The 20,504-nt window shown below is 35.3% G+C and overlaps 5 protein-coding genes across 5 annotated transcripts; 2 read left to right on the top strand and 3 right to left on the bottom strand. All coding sequences in view use genetic code 12, as the record gives it.

Moving 5' to 3' along the window:
• Positions 1-163: 163 nt before the first annotated feature.
• DFJ63DRAFT_307652 (DEAD/DEAH box helicase) lies at positions 164-5,347 on the top strand (the record flags this gene model as incomplete). The annotated part of the gene is made up of 1 exon (XM_064905500.1): positions 164-5,347. One exon carries the CDS (start codon positions 164-166, stop codon positions 5,345-5,347), a length of 5,184 nt encoding a protein of 1,727 aa, XP_064760203.1.
• A 351-nt stretch (positions 5,348-5,698) lies between these two features.
• DFJ63DRAFT_314638 (uncharacterized protein) lies at positions 5,699-13,842 on the bottom strand (the record flags this gene model as incomplete). Its single annotated transcript, XM_064906401.1, has 2 exons — positions 5,699-13,177; positions 13,816-13,842. The coding sequence occupies 2 exons, from the start codon at positions 13,840-13,842 to the stop codon at positions 5,699-5,701; spliced, it is 7,506 nt and encodes a 2,501-aa protein (XP_064760204.1).
• A 1,399-nt stretch (positions 13,843-15,241) lies between these two features.
• RFA2 (Rfa2p) lies at positions 15,242-16,012 on the bottom strand (the record flags this gene model as incomplete). The annotated part of the gene is made up of 1 exon (XM_064905243.1): positions 15,242-16,012. One exon carries the CDS (start codon positions 16,010-16,012, stop codon positions 15,242-15,244), a length of 771 nt encoding a protein of 256 aa, XP_064760205.1.
• A 605-nt stretch (positions 16,013-16,617) lies between these two features.
• Positions 16,618-18,936, top strand: DFJ63DRAFT_289557 (uncharacterized protein; the record flags this gene model as incomplete). The annotated part of the gene is made up of 1 exon (XM_064905238.1): positions 16,618-18,936. The coding sequence occupies one exon, from the start codon at positions 16,618-16,620 to the stop codon at positions 18,934-18,936; it is 2,319 nt and encodes a 772-aa protein (XP_064760206.1).
• On the bottom strand, positions 18,829-20,385 carry DFJ63DRAFT_338687 (uncharacterized protein; the record flags this gene model as incomplete). The annotated part of the gene is made up of 1 exon (XM_064908692.1): positions 18,829-20,385. One exon carries the CDS (start codon positions 20,383-20,385, stop codon positions 19,000-19,002), a length of 1,386 nt encoding a protein of 461 aa, XP_064760207.1. The 3' UTR covers positions 18,829-18,999.
• Between the last annotated feature and the right edge of the window lie 119 nt (positions 20,386-20,504).

Raw genomic sequence — 20,504 nt, forward strand, 5'->3', positions numbered from 1 at the left:
TTTATTTTCCTTTTGTGGATCAGCTCTCCCTTAGTTTCTCTAAAAAAGGATTTTGATTACTTATATCATAAATCAAAAAGATAATGATTATCTTAAGAGTATCAAACTTCACCATTGAGAAGATTGCAATGGTTTAAAGATCCTGAAAAGGAGAATTACAAAGATGACTTTACTGTTGATACATTTCGAGTTTGATAATATATCTAATTTGGCGAAATTGGGTCAAGTTACACCTGAAAAGGCAAAAAAGAAACCAAAGACATCTGTCAATAGTTCATTATCTATAGACAATCTAAAGTATACAGAATATTATAAATCGGCGGGAATCAACAATGTCATTCCACTGAGATTACCAGATGATGAATATGTTACTTTGGTTAATAGATGTTTTAAATTTCACGACGAAAGCCCCATAAATCTAGCCGATAAAGACTTTTCAAATATGTTAGAACTGGGAAATGGGATATTTGAATTAGTAACTGATAACATTAAGTTGAGTATTGTATCTGGAAACTTGTTATATGTTAAATCAACTAATAAGTTTGATTCTTCAAAGTTATTATTGTCTATCGGTAATAGCGATTTGTCAGATATTCCACTGTTAAAACAAGAATTATCAATTTTAAATTTCCAGTCTAGTAAACTTGATAAGAACAAATTAACAGTTTCAAAACCAACCATAAAGCTTGAATTCAACCTTATCATCAATAAAATTGGAATTTCATTAACTTATTCAGTTCAATATGCTTGTGGTATAGGATTTCCTCATCAAGTAGACAAAATCAGCAACATATTATCAAGTAGAGTAGATTACTTCCCAACATCGAATGAGTCTTCAGCGGTCACAAGTATGCTTGACTCCGAACCAGTAAGTGCAAGATTGTTTTATACTTCCATTTCTGAAAATACTGATTTGATGCCTAAGATTGAAGACGAGTTTGATATTCCAGAATTAGAAACTAATTTAATTAGATTTCAAAAGAGATCAGTTAATTGGTTGTTATCAAAAGAAAATGTCAAATTCAATTTTGATACAAGTAGATGTTCTCCATTACCCTTTATAGACGAAGAACTGCAAGCCTTATTGTCTAATAATGATAATCCTAGTGATACCTTAGATTGCAAACTATATTCATTACTTAACAAACTATGCTTTGGTTGGAAGAGAATCAAATTAGACGGCAAGATTTATTTTTTTAATAGACTTACAGCTCACATAATTAGTCGAACTGGAGCTTGTCGTTATCTCATGGAACATAAAAACCAGCTTTTGCCTGCTCAATCGTTATTGTCTGAAGAAATGGGACTTGGTAAGACGGTAGAAATGACTGCTTTAATGCTAATGAATAAGAGATCAATCGATGAAGTTAATGATACAATAGAACATCAAATCAATCAATTTGGAGATGTTAAAACTTTAGTTAAGGCTAAGACTACCCTTGTTATTGCTCCTGATTCGATTTTAAAACAATGGGTGGAGGAAATTGTACATTTAGCTCCTAGTCTAGCGGTAACAGTCTATACGGGAGTTGGAAAATATCCTAAATTAGACAATAATCCTGCTTTAATTGCGGAATATTTAAGAAAATTTGACGTTGTATTTACAACTTATGCTGTCATAGCGAGGGAGTTGGATTATGCACTTTACTCGTCCCGTCCAAAACATACAAGAAATGCCAAGTCACAAAGGAGCTATAACTTAGATGATGATGAAAATGAACCTTCAAGTAGTTCACATGAGGCCAATGAAAGTGCATTATTGGATGATTATAAATCAATGTTTCAACTAACACTTACTTCCATAAAACCAAAAATTGCAAATGAGAGAACAGGAGAGTCACAGGCTGAGACAGACTATGAAAAAGCATTACAAGATGAAATAGGTCTTGCAATTAGTCACAACAAAATTCCTTCTATATATAAAAAGGTAGAATATGAGTCACCGTTGATGCTTAGTCAATTTTGGAGAGTAATTTTAGATGAAGTACAAATGGTTTCATCCACAGTATCAAGAGCGTTCCAAAGTGCAGCTTTGATTCCTCGTTTTCATGCGTGGGGAGTATCTGGAACGCCAATAAAGAAAAATCTTGAAGACTTGCATTCCATTCTACATTTTCTAAAGTATCAACCATTTTGTGGTGATATTGGTAAATGGGCCTGGGAATTAATTACTAAGAATTCTTCAAACTCAGACTTTATAAAGTTATGGACAACAATTTCGTTGCGCCACACAAAGTCAATGGTTCACGATGATATAAAATTACCTCCACAATCGAGGATTTTGCTTACCATTCCATTCACTCCAGTGGAGCAAGATTTTTATAATCAAAAATTTGAAGAGTGCTTGGCTGCTATCTGTTTAGATGTTAATGGTAATCCTATTTCAAACGATTGGGAACCTTCTACAACAATTATGAATTATATGAGAAGCTGGCTAGTTCGTTTGAGGCAAATTTGTTGTAATTCTCAAATTGGAAGACTTAATATTGGATCCAAGAGGTACAAGAGAAATAATACTTATATGTTCTCGGCAATACAACAGTTGAAGACTTTGGAAAATCTTTTGGATGATATGTTGACTAAAGCATACACTGATATAATGGAAAATGAAAAGCAATTGATTCAACTTTACCTCGAAGTTGGGGAGTTTTTCGAATTTTGCTACCTACCTGAAAGAGCCTTACCTTATTTAACTATTGGTGTAGAACAAACAGAAAGAATCATCTTCAGGTGTAGGCTTATTCTCAATAAGTATATCAAAGAATTTAAAGATTATAGGAGAAGGTTGGATAGTAGAATTGATGATGAAATAGATAATGATGACACCATTGGTAGTATTGATGGAAAAAATGAAACTCAGGCTATGAACGATGAGGTTTTGGAAAAATTAGAGGACAAAATTGCAGGGTTCAGGCTAAGAATAAGGACGTGGAATACCACTTTGCATCGCTTTTACTTTTTAATAGCATCATCTTACTTTCAGCGATATGATAAAGATTACAACGAAGTAATAAAAGTCTTTAAGCTTCCTGAAACATCAATAAGGTTTGATTTATTACAGAAATTTGAACACTACGAGGAAACTGAAAGATCTAATGAGATCGCATCACTTATTAATGGAGTAGATTTAGCAACTGATTTTGAAGTAAGCAATTATTCCAAAGATTTTGTCTTGGATCCTAGCTGGACAGATGATCAATCGAAGGAAGAGGAAGCAAAATTTCTAGAACTGAAATTTTACGAACTTGCAGAAGAGACTCGTGGTATTCTATTAAAAGGAACAATAGCTAATGTCAATAGTGTTGTGGAATCCAGGATAAAATCGCGAGGCCGGTATCTTGATTTGGATCAGGCTTTTATTGACGCTGGAGAAATTTTACTTCCCAAGAATTCCAAGAAGTTTTTCTTTGCAGTGCCGGTGATCGACGTTGGCGTTTTCACAGACCATTCGATCTATATGAAAGTTAAAGTTTTCAGCGATAAGCTCTTTAAGATGATTGAAGAGCTAAACTCTCAAGCTCTAATTCTTAATTCATGGGTCAAGCATTTAATTGAAATTTTATGCACTCCAGTTTTAACCCAAGATAAGAGTCCTGCCGGTACTGAATACGAAGAAACTATACAAGATCAAGATAAGGTATCTAGTTATTTGTTTGTTTTGTCTCAAACATTAATTGATAGAGGAGAGTCTATTAATGGATCGGAAAACTCTGCGAAGATTGTCACAATAAGAAAGGCCCAGGAAAAAAAAGACACTGATTTCGAGTTACAAAAGATTAATGATCAGGAGTTTTTAGTTCAGCTTCAAAGCGTTAGAAATACAATCAAGCCCAAGGGGAAGTCGTCGTTGCAAGAATTAGTTCTTCTGATTAAGAACCTTGAAACAGAAATAAAGGAAGATGAGCTATTAGATCAGTCAAGATCGGAAACACAACTAAAATTATTGGAAGATCTTGGAAAAAAGCTTAGGATAGTTTTCGACAATCAGAAACTTGCTTTGGTTTTATTACAGAAAGAACTAACAGTTAATTGTAATGCTGTATTTAATAGTCGTGTCGATTATTATAAACAATTGCAGCAAATTTCTGATACGGTACAAACATCCGATTTTGGTATGGATAGAAGTGCTTTAGCTGCCGTTTCAGTTAACCGACACCTCCTGCAAAAGCAATATCTGTATGATCTGATAAAGCTTCATATGGACAAATCCGTTGCAAAGTTCCGTTACTTACGAGGTTTGGTTGGTGTAGCCGAAGGTAATCTAAGAGATGATGAAGAAGGTATGATGTGTATCATTTGCAGATCGACTATTACTATTGGTTCTTTGACTCAATGTGGGCACAAATATTGTAAGGAGTGTTTGGAGCAGTGGATCCGAAATAGTCATACATGTCCTATGTGTAAAAGGCTGATACATTTAGATTCTGTCTATAATTTCACTCACCATAAGCCAAACTTGAAAGCAAATAAGGTAGTGGACTCCTTGGAGGGGGGTTCTCATAGTAAGAACTTATATTCTATTTATAAAGCTTTGCCGAAAGACACAATTGAGGAAATTCAAAACGTTAAGTTAGAAAACTCATATAGCTCAAAAGTAAATATGATTGTTAAACAGGTTTTATATCTAAGAAGCCAAAATCCATCAGTTCAAATTGTTGTCTATAGTCAATGGCAAGATATGCTTTATATATTAGGAACCGCATTTAAAGATGCTGATATTACTTATCTTGGATCTTATGGTACGTTGCGACCTGATACTGGTGTGGGAAGGAAAATGAAGATGTTTGACTCGGTCGAGACTTTTAAAAACCCAGATAATAATATTACATGCTTTCTATTGAATGCTAAAGCACAGGCTAGTGGCTTGACTTTAATTAATGCATCCCATATTTTCCTTTGTGAGCCTTTAGTCAATACATCATTAGAATTGCAAGCTATATCGAGAATCCACAGAATTGGGCAGACAAAACCTACTACAGTATGGATGTTTGCTATCGAAAATACAGTTGAGGAAAGTATTGTAGTTATGTCTACAAATAAGCGACTACAATATATGGAAATGACGCCAGAAGTTCAATCAGGGAAAACTAAAGCGGGCAATGATGCAAATATTCCGATTCCAAATTCGACTGCCTCTTTGATAGCTATATCAGACGAGAAAAGTTTAAGCAAAGCAGAATCCCTAACTTTGATGAATAGTGGAGGTAATGATACTTTGGTCGGAAAAGGTAAAGCGCAAGGGGAATCGGTTACTAATTTTGATTTGTGGGCAGCTTTCTTTAGCGCACGGGCGGGCTCTGGTATTGTTAGAGAATCCTTACAAGAGAATTCTGATAAACTAAATTGATTATTGTGTCTGTTAGTTAGTTAGAACTAATTTAAAGTTTACTTCCTTGCCATATTTTCCTATCGAGCATTTATCAATCATATACCACATCTGTTTACCGATTTATTTATATAAATATACAAACAGTTCTCGAAAATAAATATAAAAATTTTATGCATTTCTTATAATTGCACTGGAAACAATAATTTACATAATATCTAAATATAAGAGTACAGAAAATATATACAAAAACCAGTCAATTGATCTGAGTCCTGTACAAAATATAATAATAAGAAGTACCAAAACACGATTAAAGGAACTTGTAGCAAATTTAATTAGGAAATCGGTGTATAAGGTAATTTGAAAGAAAATCTAAACAATTAATATCATGAAAAACATACTAGCAAATGTAATTAACAACATCGATTTGTCAATTGCAATTTTACTTGCTGAATTCTCATAATATTCAATAGATGAAGCGACTGGTGTGTCTGATATAGTAGCAGAAAAATCAATGAAATCAGCAGAGGAGATTGGGCCCGTGCTGATCGTTGTGGTTATCTCGTTAGATTGTAGGCCATATTCATCATCAAATAAAACTGTAGTGAGTGATGAAGGGAAGTCGATAATAGAAATAGTTGTATGTGACAATTCTTCAATATCGTTTTCATTTTCGTTTTCACCTTCATCTTCAACAGGCACAGCTCCTGTGGCCAGAGTGTAGAACGATGTTCTGGTAGAAGTACTACCATGACCATCTATTGACTCGTAAATGTGTGCAGTTTCTGCAGTAACTTTTCCGTCGGGAAGAGTATTGGTAAATGTTGTTTCATATTCATTGCAAGATTCCGTAACTAAAGCCGTGATAGTTAAAGTTGTAGTAAAAGTATTTCCTTCGGCATCAATTAAAATAATACCTGATTCTGTGGCCTTAATTCCTTCACTATCAGTTGTAGCTAACATGGTGGTATATTCTGAAGCAATTTCAATTGGAAGTAATGATGTTGTAGTGTACATGCTTCCATCGGGATTGGCTGTAACAATAACCACTTCAGTTGCAGTCACAACAGACCCATCAGCACCAGTACTTGTAATAATGCACTCTGTTACTGTGACAGGAATCACAATTGTCTCAGTATAAGTTTTTCCAACAGAATCAGTACTAATTACCAATACTTGAGTGGTACTTGAGACTTGGGTATTGGTTGCGGCGGGAGAAGTAATAAATTCTGGGCCAGTAGCTCTTTCGTTGCTCGATGTACTAATAATACTGAAATCTGGAGAGCCTACTGTTTCTCTTGCTAAGTCATCGACACAGCTATGGATATCACTATAGCTAGCAACAACATCATGTCCACCAGGTTCACCAATAACTTCTAAAAATACTCTATAGCCTGCCGGAATATAAGAATAGTCGAGAACAATCTCATTGCCGTTACAACTTTCCAAAGTGATTGAATCAATGGCTTCAAATGATCTTGGAAAATACCAATCATTAAGATCGTTGGTAATATAAGCCAGCCACGAAGCACAATCAATAGTTCCGTCATCCACTTTCAATGACAATTTACCAAATCCATAAGAAGAGGTACAATTTCCTCCAAGAAGGTAATACGCATTACTATTATCCCATTCCATGGCTCTCGTTGCAAATACAATGTCGTTAGGGTCTTCCGGAGATGCTGGACCTGCACCAAAAGATGCCTCTTTCAGAATTATTCTATTGTCACTAGTTAAGAATGATATTAACTGAACTCCGCTTGATAATTCATTAGCACCAGACATATCAGTTCCTCTGGAAGAACCACCAACATTAAATGTGACAGGAAGATTAACAATACCATCGACGTATGACTCAATATCCTGTATAATTGAGCATTCTAAGTAGGAGTTAATATCATATAGTGATCCTGGGATTGCTGTACATTCTGCATAATTGATATTATCGACTTCTAGGTATACTAGATCAACAACATCACGCTTAGAATTGACATTAGGAGGAGAGTAGAAACCAAAAACATTAGGCATTGTTAATGAAAACTTGTGTCCCATCAAAAGTCCTTCCTGCATTTGCCATCCAATTCTAACATTCCATGATGGCACAAAAGGAAGATCGACATCGATTGGTCCGCCCTGACTCCAACTAATAGACTCGATATGAGTGAATATGATATCAGATAAGCTAGGTACTTCCGTTGAGATTGCCTCTTCGGTATTTGACGACAATACATCCGAGATGGTACTTGTGATTGAGACTGTAGTTGAGTATGTTGAGTCGGTAACGCCGATACTTGGGCTAACACTATTAAATATGGATGTACTTACAACTAAATCTCCGACAGAATCAGTACTAACAACGATTACTCCAGATTCATCAGGCCCAAACGTAGTACTATATGTGGTCACTTCCACGTTACTTGAATCAATAGAACTCAATGAATTGGTACTGACTACTTCTGATGTAATGACCGAGTCATAATTTACATCAGATTCACTAAAAGTACTGATCGTAGAAACATAAGCATCACTATAGCTAAGAATTTCCACGGATGAAGCGACTTCCGAAACCAAAGAACTGGCTAGGTCCGATTCATAATCAACAATTCCCGATGTCGGCTCATACGAACTTGTACCTGAGCTGCTATTATCTGCTGTAGATTCAAATTTTGATTCACTCAACATTGCACTTGATTCAGCAACTTCTGATGTAGTTTCCGATACTACGTCAATTGATCTTGCACTTGATTCATCAACATTTGTTGTAGTTTCACTAATAGAGTCATCGTCACTAGAACTTGGATCAACCTGTTCTGATGTAGATTCAGAATCTATGTCACTTGAAGTGGTACTTGATTCAGCAGCATCTGAGGTAGTCTCAGATTCTATGTCAATTGAGCTTTCACTGGATTCAGCAGCATCTGAGGTAGTCTCAGATTCTATGTCAATTGAGCTTTCACTTGATTCAGCAGCATCTGAGGTAGTTTCACTAATAGAGTCATCGTCACTAGAACTTGGATCAACCTGTTCTGATGTAGATTCAGAATCTATGTCACTTGAAGTGGTACTTGATTCATGACCATCTGTGGTAGTTTCAGATTCTATATCAATTGAGATTGCACTTGATTCAGCAGCATCTGAGGTAACTTCAGATTCTATATCACTTGAGCTTTCACTGGATTCAGCAGCATCTGTAGTAGTTTCAGATTCTATGTCAATTGAGCTTTCACTTGATTCAGCGGCATCTGTAGTAGTTTCAGATTCTACATCACTAGAGATTGCACTTGATTCAGCAGCATCTGTGGTAACTTCAGATTCTATCTCACTTGAGCTTTCACTGGATTCAGCGGCATCTGAGGTAGTCTCAGATTCTATGTCAATTGAGCTTTCACTTGATTCAGCAGCATCTGAGGTAGTTTCACTAATAGAGTCATCGTCACTAGAACTTGGATCAACCTGTTCTGATGTAGATTCAGAATCTATGTCACTTGAAGTGGCACTTGATACATCGACATCTATGGTACTTTCAGATTCTATCTCACTTGAGCTTTCACTGGATTCAGCAGCATCCGTAGTAGTTTCAGATTCTATGTCACTTGAGATTGCACCGGATTCAGTAGCATCTGAGGTAGTCTCAGATTCTATGTCAATTGAGCTTTCACTTGATTCAGCAGCATCTGAGGTAGTTTCACTAATAGAGTCATCGTCACTAGAACTTGGATCAACCTGTTCTGATGTAGATTCAGAATCTATGTCACTTGAAGTGGCACTTGATACATCGACATCTATGGTACTTTCAGATTCTATCTCACTTGAGCTTTCACTGGATTCAGCAGCATCCGTAGTAGTTTCAGATTCTATGTCACTTGAGACTGCACCGGATTCAGTAGCATCTGAGGTAATCTCAGATTCTATGTCAATTGAGCTTTCACTTGATTCAGCGGCATCTGTAGTAGTTTCAGATTCTATATCACTTGAGATTGCACTTGATTCAGTAGCATCTGTAGTAGTCTCAGATTCTATATCACTTGAGATTGCACTTGATTCAGCAGCATCTGTGGTAACTTCAGATTCTATCTCACTTGAGATTGCACTTGATTTAGTAGCATCTGTAGTAGTTTCAGATTCTATATCAATTGAGCTTTCACTTGATTCAGCAGCATCTGAGGTAGTTTCACTAATAGAGTCATCGTCACTAGAACTTGGATCAGCCTGTTCTGATGTAGATTCAGAATCTATGTCACTTGAAGTGGTACTTGATTCGGCAGCATCTGAGGTAGTCTCAGACTCTATGTCACTTGAGCTTTCACTTGATTCAGCAGCATCTGAGGTAGTCTCAGATTCTATGTTAATTGATCTTTCACTTGATTCATCAGCATATGTAGTAGTTTCAGATTCTACGACACTTGAGCTTTCACTGGATTCAGCAGCATCCGTAGTAGTTTCAGATTCTATGTCACTTGAGATTGCACCGGATTCAGCAGCATCTGAGGTAGTCTCAGATTCTATATCAATTGAGTTTTCACTTGATTCAGCAGCATCTGAGGTAGTTTCACTAATAGAGTCATCGTCACTAGAACTTGGATCAACCTGTTCTGATGTAGATTCAGAATCTATGTCACTTGAAGTGGTACTTGATTCATGACCATCTGAGGTAGTTTCACTAATAGAGTCATCGTCACTAGAACTTGGATCAGCCTGTTCTGATGTAGATTCAGAATCTATGTCACTTGAAGTGGTACTTGATTCGGCAGCATCTGAGGTAGTCTCAGACTCTATGTCACTTGAGCTTTCACTTGATTCAGCAGCATCTGAGGTAGTCTCAGATTCTATGTCAATTGATCTTTCACTTGATTCATCAGCATATGTAGTAGTTTCAGATTCTACGACACTTGAGCTTTCACTGGATTCAGCAGCATCCGTAGTAGTTTCAGATTCTATGTCACTTGAGATTGCACCGGATTCAGCAGCATCTGAGGTAGTCTCAGATTCTATGTCAATTGATCTTTCACTTGATTCATCAGCATATGTAGTAGTTTCAGATTCTACGACACTTGAGCTTTCACTGGATTCAGCAGCATCCGTAGTAGTTTCAGATTCTATGTCACTTGAGATTGCACCGGATTCAGCAGCATCTGAGGTAGTCTCAGACTCTATGTCACTTGAGCTTTCACTGGATTCAGCAGCATCCGTAGTAGTTTCAGATTCTATGTCACTTGAGATTGCACCGGATTCAGCAGCATCTGAGGTAGTCTCAGATTCTATATCAATTGAGTTTTCACTTGATTCAGCAGCATCTGAGGTAGTTTCACTAATAGAGTCATCGTCACTAGAACTTGGATCAACCTGTTCTGATGTAGATTCAGAATCTATGTCACTTGAAGTGGCACTTGATACATCGACATCTATGGTACTTTCAGATTCTATATCACTTGAGATTGCACTTGATTCAGTAGCATCTGTAGTAGTCTCAGATTCTATGTCAATTGAGCTTTCAGTTGATTCAGCAGCATCTGAGGTAGTCTCAGATTCTATGTCAATTGAGCTTTCACTTGATTCAGCAGCATCTGAGGTAGTTTCACTAATAGAGTCATCGTCACTAGAACTTGGATCAACCTGTTCTGATGTAGATTCAGAATCTATGTCACTTGAGGTGGCACTTGATACATCGACATCTATGGTACTTTCAGATTCTATCTCACTTGAGCTTTCACTTGATTCAGCAGCATCTGAGGTAGTCTCAGATTCTATGTCAATTGAGCTTTCACTTGATTCAGCGGCATCTGTAGTAGTTTCAGATTCTATGTCACTTGAGCTTTCACTGGATTCAGCAGCATCCGTAGTAGTTTCAGATTCTATGTCACTTGAGCTTTCACTGGATTCAGCAGCATCTGAGGTAGTCTCAGATTCTATATCAATTGAGTTTTCACTTGATTCAGCAGCATCTGAGGTAGTTTCACTAATAGAGTCATCGTCACTAGAACTTGGATCAACCTGTTCTGATGTAGATTCAGAATCTATGTCACTTGAAGTGGCACTTGATACATCGACATCTATGGTACTTTCAGATTCTATCTCACTTGAGCTTTCACTGGATTCAGCAGCATCCGTAGTAGTTTCAGACTCTATGTCACTTGAGATTGCACCGGATTCAGCAGCATCTGAGGTAGTCTCAGATTCTATGTCAATTGAGCTTTCACTTGATTCAGCAGCATCCGTAGTAGTTTCAGATTCTATGTCAATTGAGCTTTCACTTGATTCAGCAGCATCTGAGGTAGTCTCAGATTCTATGTCAATTGAGCTTTCACTTGATTCAGCGGCATCTGTAGTAGTTTCAGATTCTATGTCACTTGAGCTTTCACTTGATTCAGCAGCATCTGTAGTAGTTTCAGATTCTATGTCAATTGAGCTTTCACTTGATTCAGCGGCATCTGTAGTAGTTTCAGATTGTATGTCAATTGAGTTTTCACTTGATTCAGCAGCATCTGAGGTAGTTTCACTAATAGAGTCATCGTCACTAGAACTTGGATCAACCTGTTCTGATGTAGATTCAGAATCTATGTCGCTTGAAGTTGTAGTTGGTTCAACGGGATCTGTTGCAGTTTTGCTTACTGAATTATCGTAAGTAGAACTTGGATCAATCTGTTCTGATGATAGGTCTGATTCTATATCACTTGTTGAGCTAAGTTCAACCAGCTCTGATGTTGATTCACTATTTGTTACTGTTAAAGTTTCTGTATCTGACGGTACTAAAGTCAGGATTATAGACATCATCTCATACAATTCACCTGACACGGTTGTAAGCATAACATCACCGACCACTGTAGCATGAGATCCATCTGAAAGAGTAGTAGTAAATGTTATTATAGTGCATGGAATGCTGACTACTGTGTATGAAACTAAAATTTCCCCATCTGGTTGAGTTGTCATATATGCATGTTCAACAGATGTACAAACCAAACCATTATCGAGTGTAGTCTCATAAAAATATGTGCCACCTGGAGTGAGTGGACCTTGCGAAGAGGTAGAATGAGTTAATTCAGGAGCAACAGTAGATGTGGCTTCAGGCCAGTCTATAGAAGGATCCAGATCACTTTCTCCATCACTTATGGTCAGAATAATGTGAGTACCTGTTGAAACTGGATCAAACACCATATCTTCTCTGACTGTAAGATATATGTCACCAACAAGAGTGGCTATGGAACCATCTGAATATGTAGTTGTAAAGGTAATTGTCTCACAAGGAATGCTATACACCGAGTAAGAGACTCCAAGATAACCTCCAGGAAGTGTTGTCAAATACGCGTGTTGAGTAGCTGTACAAACCATACCATTTTCAAGAGTAGTTTCATGATAATAAGTTCCAATTGGAGTCTCTGGTGGTTCTGATGGGCTAGGTTCAATTTCGGAACTAGAATATGTTTCTTCTATATCTGTACTAGGTGCAATTTCGGAATTAAGATATGTTTCTTTTATATCTGTACTAGATGCAATTTCGGAACTAAGATATGGTTCTTCTATATTTGTGCTGGGTGCAATTCCGGAACTAGGATATGTTTCTTCTATATTTGTTGTGCTAAGTACAATTTCAGAACTAGGAATAACTTCAGGATCAATTGCGCTAGATTCAATTTCGGAACTAGGATCTGCTACCTGTGTTGGTGAAGTAAAAGGAAATGTAGTAGTATAAATGATCATGTTACCAGCACCATCAGAGGTCATTATTAATTGACCTGTTAGCGTTGCTACATAATCATCTGGAAATGTAGTTGTTATGAGCATTGTATCACAATTGACTTCTATGGAAGTAGAAGTAGATTCAGAACCATCTGATAAAGTAGAAACAGCATCAAACTCTATGGCAGTACAAGCCACACCATTGGGAAGGGTTGTTATTCGAGTTGTGTTATCAGCATTGGTGGTGACAACAATAAATAAAAATATAGTAGTGAAAATTGATTTTAAGATTCGCATCTTTTAAATTTTTCTGTCTTTTCAGTACTAAATGGAAAATGTTTGGTAAATTAGATATAGTTTATAAACATCAGTATAATAATATTGTCGTAGACATTATAATTTTAAGAGTATAATGGGATACTATTTATAGGATTATTACTCGATTGTAAAAGTAGAGATGATTATAATTGAACGAATGACAATAGTGGTCAATCATCATTCAACTTTTGTAACCTATTATCGCTATGATCTCAGTAAACATAGATTTAGCAATCATAGGTTCAATTAGGTTACTCAGGATGGATGTTATGCTCGACCCTGCGCAGTAACAAAGACAAATATGATCTGCAAATTCAAAGTATAACTATTTGTCATAATTGGTGCTCATGCAGTTGATACTTATCTCGCTTACTGAGGATTATTTTTTTGATTTTATTATTTTATGCACGCTACCAACCTAAACTTATGAGGCCATTTTTTTTATTCTTTGGGGTAAGTCATCGATAGTTCCCGTTCTCGCACATATTGTTTCTAACTAGCATTTGTACTTCAACTTGAACCATATTATAAAGCTAAGGTTATGATATATCTTATTATAGATTCAACGACTGAGATGCCGAATAGAAGTTAAACGCTTCTCATTATAAGATATTTCTCACTCATCGTCTGGTAGTTTTCATTATTCTTTGGTGTACGCTACCAATTAATCATGCCATATTCCCTACATTAAAAAGAAAACACTATTTTTAATATGCATGAAGCACGAATCCCTATATATACCATTAATGCACAAATTTAATAGAAATTAATTAACAACTAAGCCTAATCAATTTTGCCATTGCAATTCACTAATTAAGAATTGCCAATAGGAAACATTCATCGACTCTGGAATTTTTTTTGAGTATTCAAATCTCTGTGGTCATTTTATCAACCATTTAGCAGCAGGGTCATAATGATTGAAAGAGAAAGTAATCATAAATTTCTGAAGAGAAAAACTCAAGTAAGCAAAACCATAAATTTCGTAACATATTGATCAAACAACTATAAATAGTAAACATTAATTCACGGAAAGGTTATGAACTACGGATTAATAATTGTACATTATTCCCATATAATAAAATTTTAATTCGCATTAATATACGAAAAAATAAAAAGAAATTATACCATCATCTCCGATGAGACATAGGATAAATATGATATATTTACGTTCATTTATTTGGATACTAAAGAAGAAAATAATAACTAAAAAGAAATTTGAATCCACCCCCCCCCCCAGTATACGCGGTGTATTTATTATATCTAATAATTTTGGTATATTATTTTAAATGCATTCTGGTGCATAATGTACTAATATGATATCTTACATTTAATGCATTTGCGCATATCTAATCCCTTAATATTCAAGCTTTTTCTTTTAAAAGAAATAGTGCGGTCAGCTAGATCGGCAACTAAAAAAACCCCCATCAATGAGGTAAACAGTTATTTAAAATGGAATCTTGGCATTTTTGGTTCAAAATTTTAGGTTATGAAGAATTACTCAAAAGCCGAAATAATGCTTGTATAAGCTGTCAATAAATAAAACACCGAAAATCCAGTGACTTAACCGCCAAGTATGATTGGTCCATCAGCAAATTTTCAAAGTAATTGAAAATGACGCTATTTGATCAACTAGATTAAAAAAAAAATCAGATGACTGGAAGTATGCAGCTTAAGTTTATCAATAGAGTTAAATGAGTAAATCGATTAGCAGGTCTGCGCTTGCAGGTCTGTAGTCGCAGGCTTCTGACATCACTAAACCGGCGAATTGTTTTTATATATTGTTGATAAAAATGTTACATTGTTATTGCTGTCAAGACGATAAAAGAACATTTATTATTGTTCGTAGTTGACTAGTAAATTATTATTAAAGGTCATTTAAATTTTTTTTGAACAAACTTAAACATACATTAAATATTCTATATACTAAACACAAAAATAACTACTCTCATCTGTACCTTGATAAATTCTACCACTTTCAACTAACTCTTGACAAAATTTATGAGCGTCCGCAGTAGTAAACCCTAATTTTTGTGAAATAAATGGCTCTGTAACCCCAGTTGGCATAGAAGCAGAGTTTTCTTTAACAAAATTATAAATAGCATCAACGGGTGAAGCATGGGCATCATTATCTGTTACAAATAATCCAGTAGCTTGAGAAGACTTTACACTATTAGCGGTAGTAATACCTTGAGCCTTTAAATGGGTTTCTATAGCACTTAAATGATGATATAACACTTGATTATGATCCACAATAGGATAAACAACGGAATTTTGAACTGTCTTTCTATTGTTAAAACTCTTTAAAGCACCACTTACAAACACATATTTTCCTAATTCTTTATTATATTTTTCAAGTTCTTCTGTAGTACTAGTAGTGGCATCTGTCCATTTCTTAACATCGATGGTTCCAGTACCATCTTCCACCTTTAAAACTATACCAGAGGTTTGATCATCAATTCTTCTTATAATTCCAACGAAAGATACCATATTCAATTCAATTTGGTTTATTTTGAAATCCCCATCTGGTACATCTTGTTCAGCATCATTTATTTGTTTGATAGTTACGGGAGTTAAACTTGTTCTACTCTGATGTTTTTCAGCAATCCCATTATCCGTGCTAAATCCACCAGCATTTCCATCGGTGTTAAACCCACCATCGGTGTATCCACCATAGTTTCCATAATCTGATGACATCTTCAACCTCTTGATTAATACGTGTTAGATAATTAAATGTACCGCGTTCTTGTTTAGTTTTATATTTTGATTTGTCTTTTTTAAATTTGTTTAGACGCGAATATTTTTGTTCAACAAAAATTTAACTACTACAAATTACTAGTGATTTAATGAAAGAATTCGAATTTAGTCTATCACATCATCATCATTACTTATAAAAGCTCTTACTCTAAGTCTATTTAAACTTCAGGGGGATAGTATATGATTTGATAAATTTTTAATTATACTTATTGCCTAACAAATGTAAAATTACTTGACAATTAGTTTCGTAGGAATATCAACTACATAGGCTCTAACTGCATTCTGAATCTACTTATTAACAAGAACGTAGAGAAACAACAATTATACAGCTTAATATAATCTAACAGTACATAGTCTTACCTTTCATAATGTTCATAATTGATTTCAGTTAATACGCGTATTTTGCTAAAACACCATTTGATATGCCGGGTAAAATTTTCGCAACAGTAAATAATCATGTACCATTAAGTCTAAAGATCAATTACATTTTCTAACACCATAGGAATATGCATAAAGAAATCGTGGAAGCTGATATTAATGCCACTATGAGTAGAGCGTCTGATTCTGTGATTGATCTAAAAGATGGTAGCAGGCTGATCAAATCACTAAGCTCTGATGGATTCCCATACTTCACTGAAAAGACTAATGATGATACAGAAGAAATTCACTCCACTACTACAGCTGCATTACTTAGATATAATTCCTTAGTTTCAGGAGATAATGAAACAGAATCGTTTTCTGAAACTGAATCAGGATCTCAAAATAAAGAGTATCTCAATGACGTTAAACTAGTCCAATATGATCCAAGTGAAAAACCTCAAAGGTTAGGCAGACCACGGAAACATTTGGGTTCTAAATCTATGATAGTAGAGGATTCTTCTTCCGATAATTACAACCAATCAATTATTTCAAAATTTCGGCTTGATTCTAAACCATTAGAAGGACCAGGCTCAAGAGGAGGAATAAAATCGAGAATAAGTCCTAAGGGTAAAGTTACATCACTGATACTAAGGAAAAGAAAGCAACAATCAGTACTTAGTTTTAGCGTTGATGAATCTAAGAACGTCAAGCCTAATAAAACATCAACTGTACCTTTGAATGAAGGATCTGATACTCCCAAAGATATATTAGATGATTTACATCCAAAATCAGATAAATCTAAAAGTCCAAATACAGATCCTATAATTGAAATCCCAAGGGTGGCGGGGTCAGCTAATATGGAGAAGAAAGCAAGAACGTATAAACGCAGGGCCATATCAAATATAAATACAATGAAAACAAGTAGAACCACTTTTGTTAACAATAGAAACAAAAATTCCAGACAGTTACCAGGTCCCTTGATATCTTTAAATTATGCTTTATACGATGAAAATGCTTTACAGGCCCAACAGAATGAAAAAGCTGCGGCTGAGAAAATTGCCTTAGGGTATCCTGTAAAGGCCTCTAGGATTGCAAGTCATATTGTTTTCATAATATCATTCTTAAACAAATTTAAGTCCTTATTGGAGGTCAACGGTATCGGACCACAAACCATAGAAAGAGGTTTAGGCTTAACCTCTCAAGAAGATGATTCGTCACCTAATTCAGATTCCATTTCTATTGAGATGAATTACCTATTCCTAAAACTTATGGGATTAATTCTTAATAGAAAAAAGACAATAACATCACATTCCAAGGCAATCGTGGAGCTAAAATCATTGGTTTCATCTTTAGGTTTACCTAAAGAATGGAAGAAACAACCAAATGATAAAGCTAAAGAGAATGAACCGTTTTCAGAGCCAGTCGATTTACAAAAGCCATACATTCATTACGATTCTACTTTCGACTCTGATGAAGAGAGTATTAGGTACAACCCATTCGTTGATCCCGAATTTGAATCCAAAGGACTAAGCGGTATACATGATCCATTTGACAGACTTATATTGTTAAAGACACTTGTTCAATGGACACTTACATCTTCCAATGCTGTTAAATTGTTCATTTCCAATAGTGTGTTGAAGCAAGATGTACCTGGTGACAAGGACACTTACTATGCTTCCAGATCAATTTTAAAAGGCTTTAAAAACACCGAAGTAACTAAGAAGGAAGCAGAAGCCAAACTTGCCAAAAGAAAATCATCAGATGATGATACAAAGTATGTTGATCCAACTTCTAATCCTCTTGATCATACTATGAATATTAGAATTTTAGAAGAAATATGCGGAGATATTGGATTTCAGGTAGGCAGATTTTACTTATGCCGTATGGCTGACGAATCAAATGGTGGTTTAGCATCAATTAAAAAAATGAGGACTGCGTGGTCTGGAAATGTGATGTCAAGCCATTTACCATCCGAGTTTAAAATATATGTTCAAGATGTGTATCGAACGTTAGTTGAATGTCTTGCAAATGCGGGTATTGAATTTGATGAAAGTGGAGAAGAAGTCAAGAGTAGCTCGCAAAATTCTAATGTTGATGATTTATGGTACGAAGTTGCCAGTAATGGTGCAGAGCTTTCTACGTTTGTTGAGTATTTAGCAAAACGCTTGGGAATCGACTCTCACGTACGTGATGATGATTCTATTCCTATGACAAGTATGATCTATAAACCAACGTTGTATTTATATGAATACTTTGCTGCTATGTTGCCATTAATTATTAAACAGGAGACCATGCCTCCTGAAACACAAATTGGTGACAAGAGAAGTTCAAGAAAGCAAACAATTAATTACAGTGATAAAGCTGCTAGCCGTTTGTATGAAGAATACATGGAAACTGATGAATTTGTGGAAGGAAATGGAGATGAAGATGATGACTACGAAGAAAGTGATCTTGAGGAAGTAGAACAAATGGATAAAGAAGAAGATGTGGACTACATAGATTAATTGTATAACTAAAATTTTATTATAGTCAATATATAATATAATACAGCAGAGAACATAATGTAATCAAAATCTACTAGATCCAAGTAAAAGATCAATTTTTTCCTTAATGAGGGACTCATTCTCAACAAAATAATTAGCACGTCTAACTACCTCTTCATCATAACCTTCATCACTCTTTAAAGCCTTTAAGGTTTCCGATTGACTTTCAAGCCATTTTTCAATAAATTGAACTGGGTCTTCACTTAACTCGCTATAAAATGCTTCCCTTGCGTTGGCATTTTGTAATGCAACAACTCCTAAAGAAATTCTTGAATTTAATAATTGGATTGTATTATCAGCTTTTGTTAAATTTTCAAAAGCAACTTTATTAAGATCAAGGAATTCTTTCTGTATCTTCGAAAGGTTGAGCGGTAATTCTATTGGTATATCAATTACTACTTCACCTAGAGTAGTTGATTTTCTGGTGTTGACTTCATAATCGATAATTATTGGTTCACGAGGTTTGAAATGTGGTTGTAATAACTTATAAAGTTCGGAGAACTTAAAAGTTTTAACATTTAAAAGGCTTTGTAAAACTTCATCTGCTTGAACAACAGTTAAGTCATCATCATTATCATCTTGATTTGCAGTTTCTGGTAAAACACGATTTGTAGCAACTGTATCAACTCTTGTAAGCGCGTCAGTTTTTCTAAATAAGCCTTTATATAAGACATATTGCCAAATTGAATATACCAATTCTTGTTGGGTTGATTCTTGTTTACCAGTAAATTGAGCCATTTCATCACTAACCTTATAGGTAGCTGAATGGCTTTTGGCTAGCAAAGCTATCTTTGCTTTTATATTGAAGATACCATTTCGTTTGATGTCAATCCCATCAAAACTATTTGAACTTTTTTGATTAAAGTCATTACTATCACTTCTCCACTCTATAATATTCGATTGAGAATTTTGAAAAGCAGGATAGTCATCATTTGGAATCAAATCAATAGAGATAGCACTCAAGAAAGAACTGAATTTATCCTCGATGTTATTGTCTTTGGATTCACTTAAAAATCTACCTTCAACTCTTAAAGTCCAAGTAGCTTCTGATGAAGTAGGATCTGGTATTTGAAGACCTTGCTCTTGAAGTAGTTGCTTTTGCCAGGGCTGGTTTTCAGTTATGTTATATATGAAGACTCTCAAGATACCTGTTTCTCCTTTGAAATTTGAAGGATGGATTGACTTCTGTTGTGTGGCCTGAAAGTCTAAAGCTTTCCTAGAGATTAACAAGTCTACTTTTCTTTCAGCTTCTTTCAATTTCTTATAAAGATCTAGATTTGGGATTCTATGATATAACGCTGGAGGAATCGTGGAATCGGTTGGGGTATAAGAAATGGCAGGTGCGCCAACCGTATTTGGACGTGATTTATTCACCACTGCAGGTCCATGTTGTGCTGGAATTGGAGGCATGATTGGTTTTCTTGTAACAGTTCTATCAATGATAACTTGTTTATATTTCAATAGTTCAATTTTGCTGGTGAAGAAAATTGAAAATAACTTTTTTGCGAGAGGTGAGTAGACAAAAATGT

The sequence above is a fragment of the Scheffersomyces coipomensis genome, assembly GCF_036884675.1.
Source record: "Scheffersomyces coipomensis strain NRRL Y-17651 chromosome Unknown DFJ63scaffold_6, whole genome shotgun sequence".
NCBI lineage: Eukaryota > Fungi > Ascomycota > Pichiomycetes > Serinales > Debaryomycetaceae > Scheffersomyces > Scheffersomyces coipomensis.